The sequence below is a fragment of the Chroicocephalus ridibundus genome, chromosome Z (assembly GCF_963924245.1).
Source record: "Chroicocephalus ridibundus chromosome Z, bChrRid1.1, whole genome shotgun sequence".
In the NCBI taxonomy this organism is placed as follows: domain Eukaryota; kingdom Metazoa; phylum Chordata; class Aves; order Charadriiformes; family Laridae; genus Chroicocephalus; species Chroicocephalus ridibundus.
Window position 1 is genome coordinate 1,509,381 of NC_086316.1, and position 19,088 is coordinate 1,528,468.

At 42.1% G+C, this 19,088-nt stretch overlaps 1 protein-coding gene across 6 annotated transcripts in view; it reads left to right on the forward strand.

The window, feature by feature from the left end:
- The window catches only part of MCTP1 (multiple C2 and transmembrane domain containing 1), a 288,478-nt gene that overhangs the window by 100,748 nt on the left and 168,642 nt on the right, over positions 1-19,088 (forward strand). For all 6 annotated transcript variants that reach the window (XM_063320280.1, XM_063320277.1, XM_063320276.1 and 3 more), the window contains exon 2: positions 11,827-11,941. In XM_063320280.1, the coding sequence (XP_063176350.1) occupies positions 11,827-11,941 (115 nt within the window). The remainder of the gene's footprint in view (positions 1-11,826; positions 11,942-19,088) is intronic.

Genomic DNA, 19,088 nt, shown 5'->3' on the forward strand with positions numbered 1-19,088 from the left:
CCTTCATTTCTGCTTAGGAGATCAGGATGTCTCTGGTGGGTGGCATTTGTCTGTTCTGTTTTCAAAGATATTTCTCCCCCTCTGATATTTGGTAAATCGATTCAAGATTGAGGTGGGTTCTTGAGGGGATTGATATGGTCCAGTCTCCATTTTCACAGAATTTCAGGACCTTTCTGAGGAATTCTGACAGATTGCTTTCTCACTTTTTTTCATCTTACAGCAGTCAGTGATGGAGCCGAAATGTGAACAGTTTGTCAGCTCTCTGAAAGATAGATGTGATTTTCTGCATTGGGTATAGACCTGGCAACAGCAGGTTTGGCTATTAGAGGAGTGGGCCTTCTCCTGTTCTCCAGCCCAGAAGCACCACTGGTACTGTTCCTTGCAAACTGTATTCCACCTTGCTGCTGATTTTTCTCCTGGGAACTCTGTGTATCTATCAGGGTTGGGTGAAGGAACAGTAGAACAACTGACCTGGTTACAACTTTTTCTCATCTCACCACCTTTGTATCCACCCTGGAACTTCTCGTTTCTGCCATCCCCAACTACTTCTCAGGGCCACAGGATGACAATACCGACTCTTTGCCATCACTGGGGCCTCCCTGAAGTTCTTGAAAGGCCCGAGCAGTAAAGCCATGCCTGCAATTGTGAAGATGTTCACTGTAGTGAAAAGCTGTGATCTTGTGTCATGGGACTGTAGTCTTACCTTTCAACATCAGTCATTATTCTTAGTGTGGAGTGCTGCAGTGATAGTAATCAGTAATGCAAAAATTAGCTATGACATGCTTGACCATTGCACGGAATCACGGAATCTTCAGAGTTGGAAGGGACCTCTAGAGATCATCTAGTCCCACTCCCCTGCTAGAGCAGGATTGCCTAAAGCACATCCCTCAGGGCTGCATCCAGGCGAGTCTTGAAAATCTCCAGAGAAGGGGACTCCACACCCTCCCTGGGCAGCCTGTTCCAGTGCTCTGTCACCCTCACCGTAAAGAAGTTTTTCCGTGTATTTGAACGGAACTTCCTATGTTCTAGCTTGTGCCCATTGCCCCTTGTCCCGTCGCTGGGAACCATTGAAAAGAGCCTGGCTCCGTCCTCCTTAAACCCACCCTTTAGATACTTGTAAACATTAATCAGGTCCCCCCTCAACCTTCTCTTCTCCAGGCTAAAGAGTCCCAGCTCTCTCAGCCTTTCCTCATAAGGGAGGTGCTCCAGTCCCTCAGTCATCTTAGGTGCCCTACGCTGGACTCGCTCCAGTAGTTCCCTGTCCCTCTTGAACTGGGGAGCCCAAAACTGGACACAGTACTCCAGTTGTGGCCTCACCAGTGCAGAGTAGAGGGGGAGAATGACCTCCCTCGACCTACTGGCCACAGTCTTCCCTATGCAGCCCAGGATGCCATTGGCCTTCTTGGCGACAAGGGCACACTGCTGGCTCATGGATAATTTGCTGTCTACCAGGACCCCCAGGTCCTTCTCCTCAGAGCTGCTTCCCAGCATGTCCGCCCCTAACCTATACTGGTGCTTGGCATTCTTCCTCCCCAGGTGCAGGACCCTACACTTGCTTTTGTTGAACCTCATTAGGTTCTTCTCTGCCCAGCTCTCCAGCCTGTCCAGGTCACGCTGGATGGCAGCACGGCCCTCTGGAGTGTCGGCCACCCCTCCCAGCTTGGTATCATCAGCGAACTTGCTGAGGATACACTCTGTCCCCTCATCTAGGTCATTACTGAATATACTGAACAAAATTGGACCAAGTATTGACCCCTGAGGGACACCACTGGTTACAGGCACCTTCTGTCTCTGGAAAGCATCCTTTTTTTCTTTTCTGTACTTAAACATTTTTTGTGTCAGTCAAGACAAGTGGAGAGTATCTAAAAGTATCACGCAACAGTTCTAGGCTTTGCCATGGACAGGAAGAAAACCCAATGACTTCAGTAATGGCTTCTTTCAGACTGTTAAGCCTGAGTATTACTGATCTTTTCAACACAAAAGGCCTACTTTTTGTCATATTCAAAATTGGAAACCTTGAATTACTCCTTAATTGGCATCTTGCAGGGCAGGCTGAGGTTCTCATCCTCCGAGATGCCCAGACAGGGACATGTGGATATCTGTTGGATAGATGACTGTAGAAAATGTGTGTGTGGTCGTTACTTTGCACATCAATCTTGTATCAAAGACTAGGCAGTAGATGTCTCTGTTGAATTAAAGAACTCACATGAACAATATAATAGCTGTAAGGCTGTGGGGTGTTTCAGGAAAAAAAAAATAACGTGCATAAACGTATCAGAACTAATACCCATCTCTTACAGGTGTATAGGTTTTCCCAGTGAAGACCAAAAATTGCGTGGTTAGCGCTTGACTGTCCTTCTCATTGCAAGTTGTTTTTTTCTACCATATTTTTCTTTGTCACTATTTGTTGCACTGCTTTTACCAGATTTTGGTTGAACTGTTTCTGGACATAACAGTTTAACTGTTGGTGGTAGGAAGCCTTTCTGTGACCAGCTGGTATAAAGACTGTTAGAAACCACACAAGAAAATGCCTTTAAAGGAACAAGGATGGTTAGACTCTCCTGGTCTTGTTTAGACACTATGAAAACTTAAGCAGTGCAGAATCTTGCTCTGTGTTTTTGCATGTAGGCTTCACCTGAATACAGGTTAAGATGAATTTGATTTCTAGTTTTTGGAAGTGTTTTCTTCACATTGAACCAAAGTGATCTTGATGATAATTGTTGCCTGGAAAAAATGACTTTGTCCAATTCAACTGAAGTCCCTGTTGAGTCATTATGATACTGTATTGGAACCTCCTCTTCAGTAGAGTTACTAGTTTCCATGCAGCAAGGAAAGATACTTCTGCAGAGGTACTTGTAGTACATTTCAATAGTACTGGTTTAACTGGAGAAGTTTTGTTGTGGGAACGTGTCAAAAACACTTCTTCCTGGTTCATATCTTGTTTCTGAAAAGCAAGTTATTTCTGGATGCCAGAAAATAAAGTCTTTTCTTATGCTTTAATGGAGATAACCCCAGGTAACTAAATGCAGTGAGGAATAAATTATTTTTCTGTTAACATAGCTTTCAGGCTTCCATAAATAAGCATCTGAATTTTGTAGGGCGTAAAGGCAAGGCAGTTTAGATATTGTATTCTTCCAATGGATGTGAAGCTTCCATTTATACTGGATGTTGCAACCATGTTGTGAGTAAATGTTTTTTTGTTGTTGGTATTTCACAGTGACCACTTTTGCACAAATGAAAATAGAAGAAGAGCTCAGTGCTGGGGGGGGATAGAGGGTTAGTGGTCCCATGTGTTTGGTTGCGTTCGGGTATGTGTGCGTTGTTTGCTGGGTTAGGGCTACTTTTGTTGAATGCTTTGTGTAGTTGCTGCTGAACAGCCAAAAGCCTGACTTAGAAATGTGGGTATCATCTGCAGAAAATAGTTTTGTTTTCCTTTACTTCAAACAAAGCAGAATGTTTCCTTATTGTGTGCTGTGAGGATTTTTTTGAAGACAAAGCAATAGGAATACCCCAGCCATTGTGCTGATCTACGGTTTTAATTAGATAAGTCAAATCAGAAAGGCATTGGTTTATCTAGCATAACTACCTAATTTAATCCTGATCTCTGTAACGTTATTCAGAAGGGAATTATACACAGCCCATCCGTCTCTTCATCTCGGGCAACGAGCTCCTCCTGAACAGGCACCCGCAGTGGCTGGGGAAGGGTTTGTTCCATGGCAAGGGACTGTGCGGATGCTGGCGAGGACACTGGGGTTTCTCCGTACCAGCCTCTGCCACCAAAGCTGTTGTAGAAGAACAACTCTGCACGTGCTATTTTCTGGTTTGATGAAGAGGCATTGTCAGCAAAAAAGGTGCTAAAAGAAATGGTTCCAGAGCAAACCAATAAGTTGTAACAAATCACTTTGTTCAGAGAGTAAAATCTAAGTGTCAAACCAGCTGAAATCTTAGCAAAAGCAGAAGTCAAATAGGTAATTTTAAAGACAATGGACTGATACTGATATTTCTGTACTTACAGTCTTGATCAAACTAGTAAGAAATTTGTAACTCGATAGTTGAAATACCAAATATAGTAGTTTAAAATTTCTGTCTCCTACAAAGGAATTGCTCATCAATAGTAGATTAAAAAGCTTTGAATTTATCAAAGCAGGACCAGACAGGGGGAAACAAAGTGGTAAAATTTGGACTTTAAAAAAAACTGTACCCACTACAAAGAGGTTGGGGCAATATACTTTTGAGGATGAAGAGAGGAATGAGGGTTGGAAAATGCAGCAAAGAATTATCTGCCTGTACTTATATCTGAAAACAAAGACTTTCTTCAGTCCTTGGAAGGCTTACAGTCTAAATCCCAGCACTTGCAATTTGTTGTGTGTAGGTGAGCTATTGTGTCTGTAAGAAATGCTGATAACCCCAGAAGGATTTGGCATGATGACAGCAGTTGCTTTTCACAGAAGAGATCAGACGAGAGCTTTTAATTTGTGATATAAGAAGGGAGGATAATGACACGTGGGGAGGGTGGGGAGGACAGGATGGAGTCTAGCAGAACAGGGAAGGAGGCTGTGGTTGATTTATTCAAGAGTAAATTTATAATCTTGGTGGAGAAGGGATCATTTGTTTTTATTTTCTGCTTGCTTTAGCATCTTCGTCTCTGTAAGTGATGCTGCAGAAATAAAATTTTAGGGTAGATTTGAATGAATAAGTGGCAGCAAACTGAGTTTTCCAAGCCCAAACCAGGGTATGGAGACAGATGGAAGGAGGAAAACTTTGTGGAATATCTTCTGATTCCTTTGTCGATATCGGCATTTGGTTTCCTTTGCTGCCAGACAGGCTTAGTGCCTCAACTGAAAAAAGTGATTTGAAGTGTACTTCTGAATACCAAAACTTTCAAAATGTTAACATGCTTACATCTTTTATTACTGTTTCTCCATCTACTCATTATCTTTTCAGAAGGAAATGTCGCAAGCTGTTGCCAGTAGTTAGTTTGATACTGAAAACGAGCATTTGTTTTGGCTTGCTTTCAAAGAAAATCAAAGAGCAACAATTAGGACAGGTGTCACCAAAAATACTCCCATTATTCTGCAGATGTAAATGGTCAGCATTGCTATCTGATTGTTAAGCGTTTTCTTTAATAAGCAGACTAAATGGCCAAAAAGCTTGGGAAAGAGGCTGAATCCTTTATGCACTCGTGACTCTTGTTTAGCCACAGCGTATTTCCTGACAATATAAACTAGAAGGTCATATTCAGAGCATACTGACAGACATAAAAATGTGTGTGTCTGTATGGATGTGATTAATGCCAACTTAAAAAGCGTCTTTATTCTGCAGAAATAATCTTGAATTTATAGTTCCTCATAATTGAGACATTTCAGATTAGCCTGTATGCACTGTTGCCATTACATGATAAAGAGCACACGTACAAAATCTGACTTCTACAGTTCTTCAGTACATTTTATCCAATTCAAAATCTTCAACAGTTGAGGCTTTTCACATTCGTGGCATATCTTGTCTATGGGAAACATCTGTTCTATGGCAAGCTTTAATGAAGTAGCCAGCCCCATCTGAAGCACATACTTGGTTAATCAAAAAGCGCGTTATAGAATCATAGAATTGCCCAGGTTGGAAGGGACCTTTCAGATCGAGTCCAACCATCAACCTAACTCTGACAAAAACCAGCACTAAACTATATATATAAATATATAAAAACTATTTATTAGTGCATATAAAATGCTACTAATAATTTCTGCACATTTCCAATATTATTTAAAATCCCAGAGTGTTCTTTTATATTGTTAATGAAGCGGATTCACATTATACACCTCCCTTTTTATTTAGGGAATAAGGAAAATAGAATGAATGAGATGAAGTGAGCCATGTAACTGTTCTTACTCAGAAGTTCGTCAGTTCTTCCTGACTTGCCGTCAACCAGAACACCAGCATACAAAGTGTTTAGGACATGATCATCGTAACTCTTAAGTTAGATAAGTAAATACTTTTCAGCAAAATTAAAAATTGCTTGTCACTTGACTTTATTGTCATGACTTTGAAGCACAGTCAGTTCCCATTAGTTGCACCGACGAGGAGTTGACAGCCACTTGGATATTGAGAATTTCCGAATTTCTTGCAAGCGGTTGTTTCCAAAGCATGAAGCTTTGACAAATGAAAATGATCTGAAGAAATCAGTTTGAGCCAGGCATAACTGGAGTGGAAAATTCTGCTTATGCAATATTGAAGACACGGTTACATTACTTGAAACTTTTTCATATTTTTTTTATGTTTGAAAGCTGATAATATTTCACGCCTTGCTGTGAACCCTCGGCTGTTGGTGTTCTACTGCTTCCTCCTTGCGGGACACTTTGGTTTGATTTCCTCTATGGCGTGCCCAGGAAAGCCGGTTTATTTCACCGCCACATTTCCTGACAGCGACCCGGGTCTGCAGCACGACAGCCACGTGGCCAGTTCCCCGACACTCCTCTGTGTGACCCCTGCCACACTGCCCTTTTCCCTCGTCTGCTGAAGGAAGTGTTGATGCTGATGCCTTTGGTTTATGCTGGGGAGAAAAAAAAAAAGTGCTTTTTGCTTGTCTTATCAGTGTTTCTGGCAGAATATTGAAATGGAACAGCAAATCAGCAGAGCTGTAACCCATTGCTTAAATGACTCGGATAAGAGTATTACTTCAATCTAGTTGATATGCATTTCCAAAATATACTTTTAAGCATAGGAAAATATTAGGTGGTGGGTTTTTTTCTTAGCTGTACTGAAAAAGATTTTTTTTTTCTGTTTTTGGAAGGGGGAGTGTGTTACAGGTGTAGATTTAATTTTTTTTTTAAACTGCTGAATATTTTTGGTTTTGAAATTGAACAAACTATATCAAATTTTACAATCTGTTCATCTGAAGTGATAATTGGTTCCTGCAGCAGAGTTCTTAAATCTCTTATGTACCCTGAATTGCTGGGAGAAAGTCATGATAGTGTATGGTATATAAATTGTAGGATGGCAGCAAAGCCATTGGTCCCTGGGGTTGGTTTAGCTGATTGACTGTTAGAAATATTAAGAGCTTTGAAGGAGAGTGTTTTGTGGAGATATGAAAGGGTGATAGATAGTTTTCAGTGGCAAAAATGGTAGTAATCTTCAGGGTCTCAGTCTGGGGGAAGTTACTGAGTTAGCCTGAAACTTTGTGATGTGATTTGTAAGAAGGTTGCACAGGTGATGTTACCGATTCTCATCTTTTAGCCATAAATAGCTAGTCTGACTTCAGTACATTGACCCCTGACTTCGGTAATGCCTAGTGACCAGAATCAGATTCACTGTCTTCTTGTTTTACAGTATGTTTTTAGCAAACTGGGAAAAATGATGTGATGTGGGAATGGTGGTGATTTCAGCCATCCCGTCAGTCTCAAAGTGACATCATTTTTTGTGCATCCTGAGGGGGAACTGGGTTCTGACCAGTAATGCTTCATAGAGTCATTTAGGTGCAGTGTTGGGGGATACGGTATAGGGGAGAACTTTGTAGAGTGGAGCTGATGGTTGGACTTGATGATCCCAAGGGTCTTTTCCAACCTGAATGATTCTACGAGTCTATCATATGGTGGATGCACTGGATGTACAAAGACTGGGATAGCTTTTTCCTTTATTACTGGTGTGCAGCTACTTACACGTACCTGCCTGCCAGCTAGCTTACAGTCCTTTTACATGCTCAACACTTGTTCAGTGGAAAAAAATAGGTTTTTCATCTAGTCGTTAATCTACTAAATCTGGAAAACACAGTGAAGTGTCTCTCCTGGTGTGAACAAAAGAGGTGGAAATACTTGCCTGACTCTTCATACCAGTGAATCACAAAGGGTTTAGCAGAAATTTTTTTGGAGAAAATTCAATTATTTTTTTCCTTTATCTGATGCAGAAATGGGAGTTTAAAAAAAATAATCAAAAGCTTTAATTACCCTCTTGACAATAATTTGGGCTTTGTGTCAGCTTGGGTGGCAGAAACTCCTCATGGATACTAGCCACAGGCATCAGAAAACTAATTTTTTTTGACGCTAAAATGCACAAACTCTTTGCATTGGTTTCTGTGTGGACAATAATGTGACAGTGGTACAAGTCCTGAGCAAGGGCATGTTCTTCCACAGCTCCGCCTGGTCTTATATGTCTCCAGAATGGCAGATGTCTAAACCCCAGAGCTTCTGTAAAAGTGAGCCAACGTGTTATTTCACATTGTTAGACTAACAGCTTAGCTCCATAAGTGCACTTAATACACACTCATGTAGTAATGCTCTCTTTGATTTTTTGTGTTAAAATACAACACTGAGTGTTTTCTAGTTAGAAGTTGTCCATTCTGCTGTCAGTTGGTGGCTGTTCTAATAGAGTGTCCATCGTGGGCTTGGCTTGCATACCCCTCCAATGGAAAAGGGTTCAGATGACTTACAGCTAATAAATAACCCAGCTGAATAGGGGTTGTTGGGCTAAATAGGAACCAAACGGAAAAAATATTTTATTTCTACTTCTTGGCTTTGTTGCAGATAGTCTTCTTTCAGATTTCACATGAGTTTGCATACTATGGAGATAGTTCTTGGAGAAACAGGCACTTGAAGGAGTGCCACTCGTAGGGGCCATCTGAAGCCTGGCCGGCGTGAGCTCGGTGTTCCCACCGGCTGGAGGAAAGGGTGCGTTTTCTGGGCATGGCTGAGCATCCCTTGACACGCCGTGAGCCAGGCGCGAGCAGCAGCTGCAGAGGCGTCGCAGTGCAGGCTGTTGGGGAACCTCTCCCCGAGGTCTCACTGAAGGTGAAGCACCTCCTGTTGCTGCTCCTGCTTCTTGGCAAGGGAAGAACACAGTTAAACAACAGAGTGCGACTGAGGACAGGTTCAGTCACCAACACCTCCATCCCGACCTTCGCACGTGGCCTGTTTTCAAGACGATCAGCATTCTTTAATCTCTCTATCGAAATTCACTGTGTACAAGGCTTCAGTGTTTGTGCCAAATAATAAATTTTTCTTAAAACAGATACCTTTTGATTCTACAGGGAATTGTAGGGTCCAAGAATTTAGCCATAGTTTAGCTAAAAAGGATATTTTAAAGTAAAATAATGACAGACCACTACTGAAAATCAGTGCAAAGGAGTTAATTCAGTCATTGCCTTCAGACAGGCAATTTTGCCTATGTGAAAATACGGTTACTTGCCTTTCTGGTCTTTGTCTGAAACCTCAGCATTTTTGTTAAAGATGTAACAAAAGTAATTTCAAGACCTCCTATACATTTTAGACACTGAAGGGGAAGCCATGCTCCTGCTTTGTCAGGCTTGGTGTCATCCTCCTGCAGCAGCCAGTAAGAAACAGCCTTGTGGCTTGCAACTTCTAGTCGTGATGGTTTTATCTTTTTTTCTAGTGACAGAGAACTTATTTTCTTATTAATTGGAATCTACAACTCAGAAAATTTGGTTTTGAAACTGTTCCATGGTTAGGGCAATTGTGGGTTTTCATGAATGCTCTCGAGTTTCTCATCTAAAAATTTCTAACTTTAGGTCATAGCCACAGGACATAACTTTAGAACATGGCAACGACCACACAAAAATCGTTCTTTGTTTTTCACTAGTTGCCATTTTAACTTTTGAACTTGTTAATTAAAAAAGGTGGTTGAAAAATGATTTATTAATAGTTGTGTTTATTATGGCAACCTCCAGCTTTAATTGCATACTTCAAGCGCTGCTGTTCTGATGCAGAACTAGTTAGGAATAGTTAATACCAATTTGCTTTTTTCATTTGTGCAACTGTTCATGTCCTGTAGGCTTGTAACATTGCTCACCGACATTCTAGCCTCCTCGAGCAGCTCTCTGAAAAACTAATTAATGTAAATGTTTAAAACAAGTTCCATTGCAAGAAAAAAAGGAAGGCAAAGCATGGAAAAGGAGGTGAGAAAGGCAAAAGAAGGGAGCAACATGGCGATGTTTAAACCAAGGGGTTTTAATGTAGAGCTTGTGCTCAGAGGGGGAGGGGGAGGGGGATGCCATGAGGAAGAATCAGGCAGGAGGTTATAAATGCTGGGAGGCGACGTGTTTCTTTTGTGTCCGCAAGGTCTTGTAGAAGGGCAAGAAATGGGGAGGGAAGTTTTGGTGTTTATTATTTGATTTAGAACACAAGTTTCTTCTTTCACAATGCCCTGGTGAGTGCTGGGTTCTAGGATGAGGGTAAGGATCAGGCCAGCATGCAAGATTTTCCTTATTTCTGCATGGACTAGGGGTGGAAATTCACTATTGTCGATCTTGTATCCTTCCCCGGTGAGGGCATTAAGAAAAAATTTAAAAAAGAGATGATCGGCAGGGCGTTAGTCGTTTGAAAGGAGATGGTAGGTGACTTCTGCAAGAGTCCTGCAAAGTCTTTTGATGGTTTCAGGCACACCTCAGCAGTTACATTACAGGATAAATTTTGAGAGATTTCAACAACCCCCTGCCCCCTCCCAGCAAAGCTTATCTAACCATTTTCTCTGAAGTGCACTAGTTTTGAGCAATTCCGTTGCTGTGGAAGTGGCCGTGTCAGTATGGGGTTTGGCCAGCATTGTACGAGTTGCAGCAAAGGTTAACATGATAGGGCTCGTATTTGTGACTCTGGAGTAACAAGCATAAACCATGTCTTAAAATGCCTTTATTTTGTGGCTTCCTTTGTGCCTCAGATCTATTATTACCTTAAAAAGAAAAGGGGGTAGTAGGAAGAGAAACAACAAAAGTTTCTTGTTGAAGTGGAATCGCACTTCGAAGACGTGTGGTCTCTCAGATGTTTCTATCATGCTGCCTTTTTTCTTTTTTCTTGCAGAGGAGCCATAATCGCATAATAAAATATTAATAGCGCTGGTCCTAAAAGATTCAGCTCCTAGCATGAGAATATGTAACTGTGGTGCTCAGTGTGTATAATATATGAAGCCCCCGTATGTACTGTCAATGTATAATAGATATAGTTGTTCTAGTCTTAAATGTGGTGTTCCAAGCGTGCACTGTAATTAGATGCTACTTATAGGGAGATGTGTTAAAAACCATTTTGCAAAAGCTTATACATACTAAGAAATACAATTTCTCTCCTTTGTCATTTGAGACAGAAATGTGGTTACTATTCAGGCAGTCCAGAGAGTTCCTTGCATTTTGATTTCCTTTTTTTTATTTTTTTCATTTTTATGATATAGTTTAAACAAATAACTACTCTAAGAATCTTATCTTTGCCCTGGCATACAGGCAAACCAAGAAGGCATGTATTACAAGTGAAGACGTAGAGCTGCATTTCATGTCTTGATGATTTCTTTTTCCCCCCAGTTTCCCCCATAACTCTGTGGAAAGAAACACGTATCTTGCAAAGTGCTTCAGTAGCTGACAAAATCCAAATTCATGTATGCTTATCCGATGCCTAGATTATCACTGTGGAATAAATACAGGGTTTGAGAGTAATGGTAATGAGTAGTCCAAATAGTAAGGTCCAGATCTGTTTTTTCTTACTTATTCTGCTCTAGTGGACCAGGAATGTACGTGAGTGTAATTAAAAATGCGGATTTCCATAATAAATCCAGGTATCAAAGAACTATTTTCCAACTGCCTTTTTTAAATAATAAATTTAACCATTGAGATGTCAACCAGTTGGTGTTTTGTTTTTTTCAAAGATGCTCAAAGGATGCTCCAGGAATTGTCATACTGATGACAGGGGCGGGTTTCTTGGTGTTGGGGTGTTTGCTCTGAGGTGGGTGAGTGGGATATGGCCTTGTCTTACTTCAACAGGATGGTGATACCAAATTAAAATATACCTCATGTGAAACTTCCAGTAATGCTAGCTATTGCATTTTTATTTTTTTCCCTTCCAGAGAACAAATTTGGTTGAACCAAGTAATGCAGATTTTCCTTCTGGGGATCCCAGGATGTACCAGTTGGACGTTACCCTGAGAAGAGGGCAGAATTTAGCAGCACGGGACCGTGGAGGTAAGCGTGCTGGTGAACCCATCGTAATGCTTGGGAGGTTACTTGTCCATTGGCTAAATTTATACGGGGTTATGAGAGTTACAGTTAAGGTTTGAATTGTGTGTTAGTTAAACTCTACTTAAAACTATGTTGAGGTTCTCTTTCTCAAAAGCATGAAGTAAAAGGAGCTAGGGCTAGCTAAACCCACACAGGAGAAGAAATAAGATTTAGCTAATATTGGTTTAATTCTTCTGCTAGCTAGTTTTCCTCCTTTTTTTGAAAGTGTCAGACTAAGAAAGGTGTGATAGATTTACTTTAACCATGTGTATTTGTGCTGTCTTGCGCACACAAGGGCTGTCTTGCTATGTATTTTGTTCCTTGACTGCTTAACTGATAAATACTGGAGCTATCTTTAAAGACAAAACTAGAAATACCCTGCTATCAGATGTGTCCAGGCTTTACCTGTTGGCCAATCTGCCGATCACATAGTGGCATTTTACAATCTGCTGTGAGACATGTACCACACACGTTGTTTGGACATGGAAAGGATTCCTAAAAGGTGTTTTGACCACAGGAGCACTGCAGGCTGCCTCAGTGACTCTGCACATGCAACTGCAGCGTTTATTTAAAATCAGATAAGTCAGTATTCCCCTTCTGAACAGCAATATGAGCATGATAAATCCGAGTAACAGCCTATTTTGGATTTGCTGTAACATATTCCTTGTGAGAGAGAAAAAGCCATAATAAAAATTTAACTGCAAAAGTAGTATTACACAAGACCTCTCAGTGCTTACTGCAGGAAGTTACCTGACTGATTTCAGATCTCAGATACGGTACCAGAAACCTAGAAGGCTGTTTACATTGGAAGGAAATCATTCCACTGATACTTATGTCACTGAAACTGAAATTTTAATATGCTTACTGTTGCAAGAATAAACTTTTATGTATATTCTTCCTCTAGATGTATTGATATTCTATCAAGCTTTGCCTGACATTCATTAAAAATAGATATTCAAATGTTTTTGTTCCATGAGCTAGAGAGAGTTGCCCAGTTCCTGAATGATGTGTTGTAATTCAGTCATATCCATCATTCATATTATTTATAAATGAACAAAATGTGAATGTAAATGTGATTGTTTGTATGCAAGGAAAACATCTGTAATTTTTTTCTCCATGATACGGGAGTCTGGGTCTAGAGTAAACCAAGGGCAGGAGATCCATGTCCTGAGGTGGAATCCCAGGCTCTGCAATGAGTACTAGGTGCTGTGTCAGATGTCAAGTGCTTTGAAAGGTCGGTTGGGAAAGCTGCTGCTTGAGCAGCAAGGAAACCTCCTCAGGCTCCCTGGGAGGCAACACAGCAAGAGTGGTGTTTCCTCAGTGGTTATTACCCCTAGATCCCAGGCACTGGCGTTGCAATTGCAGGGCACGGTCATTGCCCATCCTGTTTCAGAGCCTGTAATTCACTTTGGATGGTACACACCAACCGCTTTCAAAAGGCTGAGCAAGTCCTGGTTTTTCTTTTGAAAAGATACTGGGGAAGAAGGTCGTTGTTGGCTCTCGTTTCACGGAGTAGTCTTGTAGCTGGAAATCTTACCAAAGAAACATGATGCTTGGGTTACTTTCTGCTCCCTTTCTGAATTTTTTTCTGTCCCTGAGAAAGCTCAACCCTCCCATCTTCAGCAACCAAATGAATGTTTCACCATGTCACTATGAGTGTGGCTACTGCAGCAATGCGCCCTTGTGGCCAAGAAGGCCAATGGTCTCCTGGGGGGCATTAAGAAGAGTGTGGCCAACAGGTCAAGGGAGGTCATCCTCCCCCACTGCTCTGCCCTGGTGGGGCCACATCTGGAGAGCTGTGTCCAGTTCTGGGCTCCCCAGTTCAAGAAGGACGGGGAACTGCTGGAGAGGGTCCAGTGGAGGCTACGAGGATCGTCAGGGGACTGGAACACCTCTCTGATGAGGAAAGGCTGAGAGCGCTGGGTCTGTTTAGCCTGGAGAAGACTGAGAGGGGGTCTCATCAATGCTCAGCAAGAGCTAAAGGGCGGGTGGCAAGAGGACGGGGCCAGGCTCTTCTCAGTGATGCCTGGGGACAGGACAAGGGGCAACGGGCACAAACTGGAACACGGGAAATTCCATCTCGACGTGAGGGAAAACTCCTTTCCTGTGAGGGTGGCAGAGCCCTGGCACAGGCAGCCCAGAGAGGTGTGGAGCCTCCTGCTCTGGAGATACTCCAAACCCTCCTGGAGACGCCATCCTGTGCCACCTGCTCTGGGTGACCCTGCTCTGGCAGGGGTTGGACTGGGTGATCTCCAGAGGCCCCTGCCGACCCCGGCCAGTCTGGGATTCTGGGATTCTGTGTCAGGAAGGAGAATGTGCGTTACATCTCAGTGAAGTGTAGAAGATCATTCAGACGAGATGGGGAGTTACAGATGTGCTCCCTCCCGCATTGACCCCATTTCAGATCTCAGTGGGGTTTGGGCTTACAGGATTCAGCCTTTGTTTCTGAAGGGGAAAATACAGAAACAGCAATTTGTACAGGGACCCCAAGCTAGGACCCGTCCGCTCATGAATGAACGTCCCAGCTGTTATCCACTGTGTTTCTGCTCGTTTTTGCTTTCTCTTGGAGCTACTCAGAGTGAGATTTTATGAGCAACAGCAGAACTTGAATGGAGGAGACTTTACGGGCGTTAGGGAGGCACTTGGTGGATTTAGATGGCTGCCGAATGGGAAGTGGACAGAAAGGGGCTTGATTTGGGGAGTCAGTTTCGTCTAAATGCTCGCTTGAGTGTAATACGTGCTCTTCTTTATTTATTGTTCAAAGTATTGTATGGTACTCGCAGTGGTGTTTCACTAAGAAACTGTGCATGTAAAACTCAATTCTTACTGGGGCTTTATGTGGGTGCAAGAGGAGGTTGAGTGACTTCATGGAAGAAAAATCCACTAAGGGCATTGAAATGCGTAGAAAACACATTAACTCTGATGGTCTTTGCCCCAAGTTCTTTATGCCTAGGAAGACATAGTAGGGGAATAATATATGTCTGTGTCCTTTTGTTTCTCTGATGGCACCTGCTTGTAGCCCCGGTGGCGGCAGAGCACTGAGCTCACGGCACCCCTGGTCTGAGCCAGCGTTTCTGTGTTATTGCCGGCAGCAGTGCTTGTGTCGGGGGTTATGAGCCAGGCGGTGATTGCAGGACAGTCTGTGGGAGGCACTGTGTAAGAATATACATCCAAACTCTACATGGAGCTACTAAGACAGATGTGTGAGATACTAAAACCACAGCCTTGAGCATTTACCCCAGGACTGAGTCAGAGCCTTATACTGTAAGTCTTAACAGCACATAACACCCCATTCCTCCAAAACCTTTTCCAGATCCTCTGCTTAAAGCCTGACAATTGAATTTTCTCCAAGTACTGTGAATTTCACTCTAAAAGAACACTTGAATTACATGGTAGAAAAGAATTTCGTTTTAATTTTAGCTTCTTGTCCTTTGATTTTTGAACTGCAGTTTCACATATCTTTTTAGAAACCTGCTGCCAAACATATTGCAGTCTTGGAATTCAAAGTTGAATTCTCATGTTGTGAATGTTCTGCACACTTTGTCTTCCTCAAATTTATAAAAAGTGACACGACAACATTCTCAGAAGAAAAGGGGAAAGATTGAAGCTATATTTGTGTGGCTGGCATTAATCACAGCTATTAGTTGATAAATAAGCACTGATAGTCACAGCAAACGGGGAACAGAACATTCTTCATGACAGGACCAGCATCTTGCAGTTGTCTTCTCCAATGGTTGAAAATAATCCTTCACTGTAGCAGGCGATGTTTATGCTCTGGTGTGTGCAGTATGACGGAAGGAAATGTAACTATTCGTTTTAACTCTTCATCTTCACAAGAAATCCTTCACAAGAAGTCTTCCGTCTGACCCAGCTTTCCTTCCAAGTACCACTGAGCTGTGGCACCGTAACTTCATCCCAGCTACGTGATGAGACGGTTTATGTTTTTGCTTCTGGCAAAATCCTACAGTGACCACAAGTGTGGTTTACAGCAAATGCTTTATTTCAGCCCATCCTAAAGGAGACCATATACTTACTTAGATTTAAAGATTTGTTTTCTGCGACTTTTTTGCCATAATATTGGGAAAAACTGTAATGCTGTATCTTGTAAGTTGGTAGTATTAACAAACTAACTTTATTACCTACATCTTTATGTTTCCTTTTCTAGTTTTGATTTCTCTTTTTTTGTCATATATAGTATTTGTGTAATACCATGTATATTTTTAAGAAAAAAGGGGAATTACATCTTAGTCACTGGGTTTCTACAATTCTCTTCAGTCAAAAGAAAGCTACAGAATCATAGATTCTTTCATGTGTTTTAAATATGCTTTCCTCACAGTGTTTTCTTACTTCACTGGAGCCTGGAATCCACTCCCTTTTGTGATTTTTGAGAAACTTACAGTGCTGGTTTGCTGCTCCACTTTAGACAAAGTTGGGAAGTAAGTAGCACAGGTTGATCCCGAGGACTTTGTGTCATGTCAAAAAACAGGGCAGGTACACGATGAATTTGATCCCTTCTGGCTTTAAAATTTGTAATTCAATTTTTTTACGAAATGCACGAAGATTGACCCAATCTTGCAAAATCGCACAAGGAATGAGCGAAACTTTCGTCGGCTTTTTCAAGACGATCAGCAGCAGTGTATTTTCTGTGTGCTATCTTGCAGGAAGGTGCCAGCAGGCAGACATTTATCGTCATCAAAGGCCTTGACCTTTTAAGTGGATAATGTTGCCAGATGTGTGTGTGTCTCTCCGCAGGAGACAGTGCAAAAATGCTTCCTAAGATAAGAGAGTCTGTCTGTGTTGAAACAGCTGAGGGGTTGACCCCTCGGTGGCTGACGCTGGTACTGAAACCTGCACCCGACCATGGCCAGAAGTAACCAGGAATAGCACACGCTTAGTGCCCCCGTGCAGTGCAGGGGCTGCATTTCAATTTGATAAATTTACCACTTCCGATATGAAATGAGTACATCAGTAAGAAGCTATCTGCCTAAATCGAGAATAATTGGGAGAGATGTCTGTCAAAACCAGGAAGATCTGAGAACCATAACAGTGGAAGAACACTCTGGTAGACTTTGCATTTTCTCTGGTGAATAGCTGTATATATCTGCATTTTCAGGATCTAGAAGAAAAGTTAAGTGCCAGTGAAATAACAAGTGAAGTGAGATGATTACATAGCCCTTTAAGATATGCCTAATTTTGTGCAATGACAGGGTACTGAAAGCAAACAAATGTGTGAGGCACATTTAAAATTGTTGAAAAGATTTTTCATTTAAGCCTAACTACAGAGCACGTTATTTATGTGTGAACCTCGGGTTTCACTGATGTAGGATCCTAGGATTCAGTCCTCAGCTTGGTTGCAATACAGTGTACACAGCATAGCTTCGGAGGCTGAGAAACTCTTCATCCTGATGGTTCAGTTAGACCGGGATTATGGAATAAATTTTACTTATTATGAAATATTGCTAAGCCTGTCTCACAGTTGAGACTGATGGGAACGTGCCCCTGCTCTGTTTCCTGCAGAGGTGAGGGGAGAGGGTTATTGGAATAAATCAGTAGTGTAGCGCTCGCGTCATCTTCCGAATGTGGCAAATAATCACGAGGCAATAACCGAAGAGAAATGCTATTCGTGCTGTAACAGGTAGCCAGATGCCGAATTATTCTTAAAAGGCCTTTTGGATCAGTATTTTCATGCCACTAATTGTGAGCATTCATCAAAGTAGCTCTTTAATTATATTTTTATTTTAATGTACTAATTAGGTATGGAATTCGAATGCTCTAATACAAAGGAAATCAGATATCATTAGGTTTTGGATGAAAATCAAACGGTTTATATTTAGTTCATCGGAATAGGTAAGAATGTTAGCTTATAAAAAGGTGTTTCAGAAAGGTTACATTAAGTTTTATCTGAATCAAAAGTACACATCATAATTTTTAAGAACTCCTGTGGTTGTGAATGTCTGGAAGAACTAATTTTTAAATGCTCAGTTTCCTTATTACGGAGGTAGTGAGGATAAGATGCTCAAACAAGAAATGGCAGCTTGGCATGCTTGTTACCCTGGAATTCATGTAAATATATGTAGATAAGTGTGCCAGCATTCACAGTATGTAAAAACATTTACAGAATGTTTTATTTAAAGGTACACCTTGTTAGGTAGGCAGTGCTTTTTGGCTGTATTTGACTAAAGACGCCTAAGATTCAGGAGTTTTGTCTTTTTTTCCTGCAAAGAGAAGTTAGCTTCGGTTGAAGGGAATTACGGATTTCACCCTCATTGCCAGCAGGTACAGGTCAGCATCGCCCAGTGTAAAATGCAGGCTGGGAAAATACTTTTCGGTTTCCTTTCTGCTCTGCCTGGTCCTTGTTTCGCTCTTGGCAGCGGTGCAATGGACGCGCGGGGTGGCAGCCGAGGAAGAGGAGCTTCCTCTTCCCCTTCCAGCCCAGCCTCCTGATCGCAGCTCTGGCGATATTTTCTGCTCACCAAAAGGTGGCCAGATCCCACGCAAGGTCCTGCTGGCAGTGATTCATACCTGATGGTGATGGGGAATAGTTCTTATTTGTGATGCAGAAAAGGCAGGAGGACAGAGCAGAGAGGAGTAGCAAGAAAGAGGATTGTGCACTTCTAGCATTCTACAGCAGCTTTGTCCATCTGAGCAAGTCCCTTTGCAGAAGGTGCCAAAGTCCACTGGAGGATGGGCTCAATCTGTTGCTTTGGTTCCTTCTGCTCTCAGTTTAATCTCACTGCCAGGCCCCTCGCTGTGCCTGCACCTCTCCATAGAACCGTTTGGTTAGAAGAGACCTTTAAGATGATCAAGTCCAACTGTTAACCTAGAACTGCCAAATCCACCACTAAGCCGTGTCCCTCAGCACGACGTCTACCCATCTTTCAAATACCTCCAGGGATGGCGACTCCACCATGTCCCTGGGCAGCCTGTTGCAATGCTTGGCAACCCTTTCGGTGAAAAAATTTTTCCTAATATGCAATCTAATCTATCCAGCAAACAGCTGACACTAGGTCTGCTGCAGCATTTTTCATCCAATGTGGCTTTCTGTTTCTATCATAGCTAGGAGTTCTTGCACAATCTAGGAAGCCCTCACTTGGTGGTGGTACCCTACTGT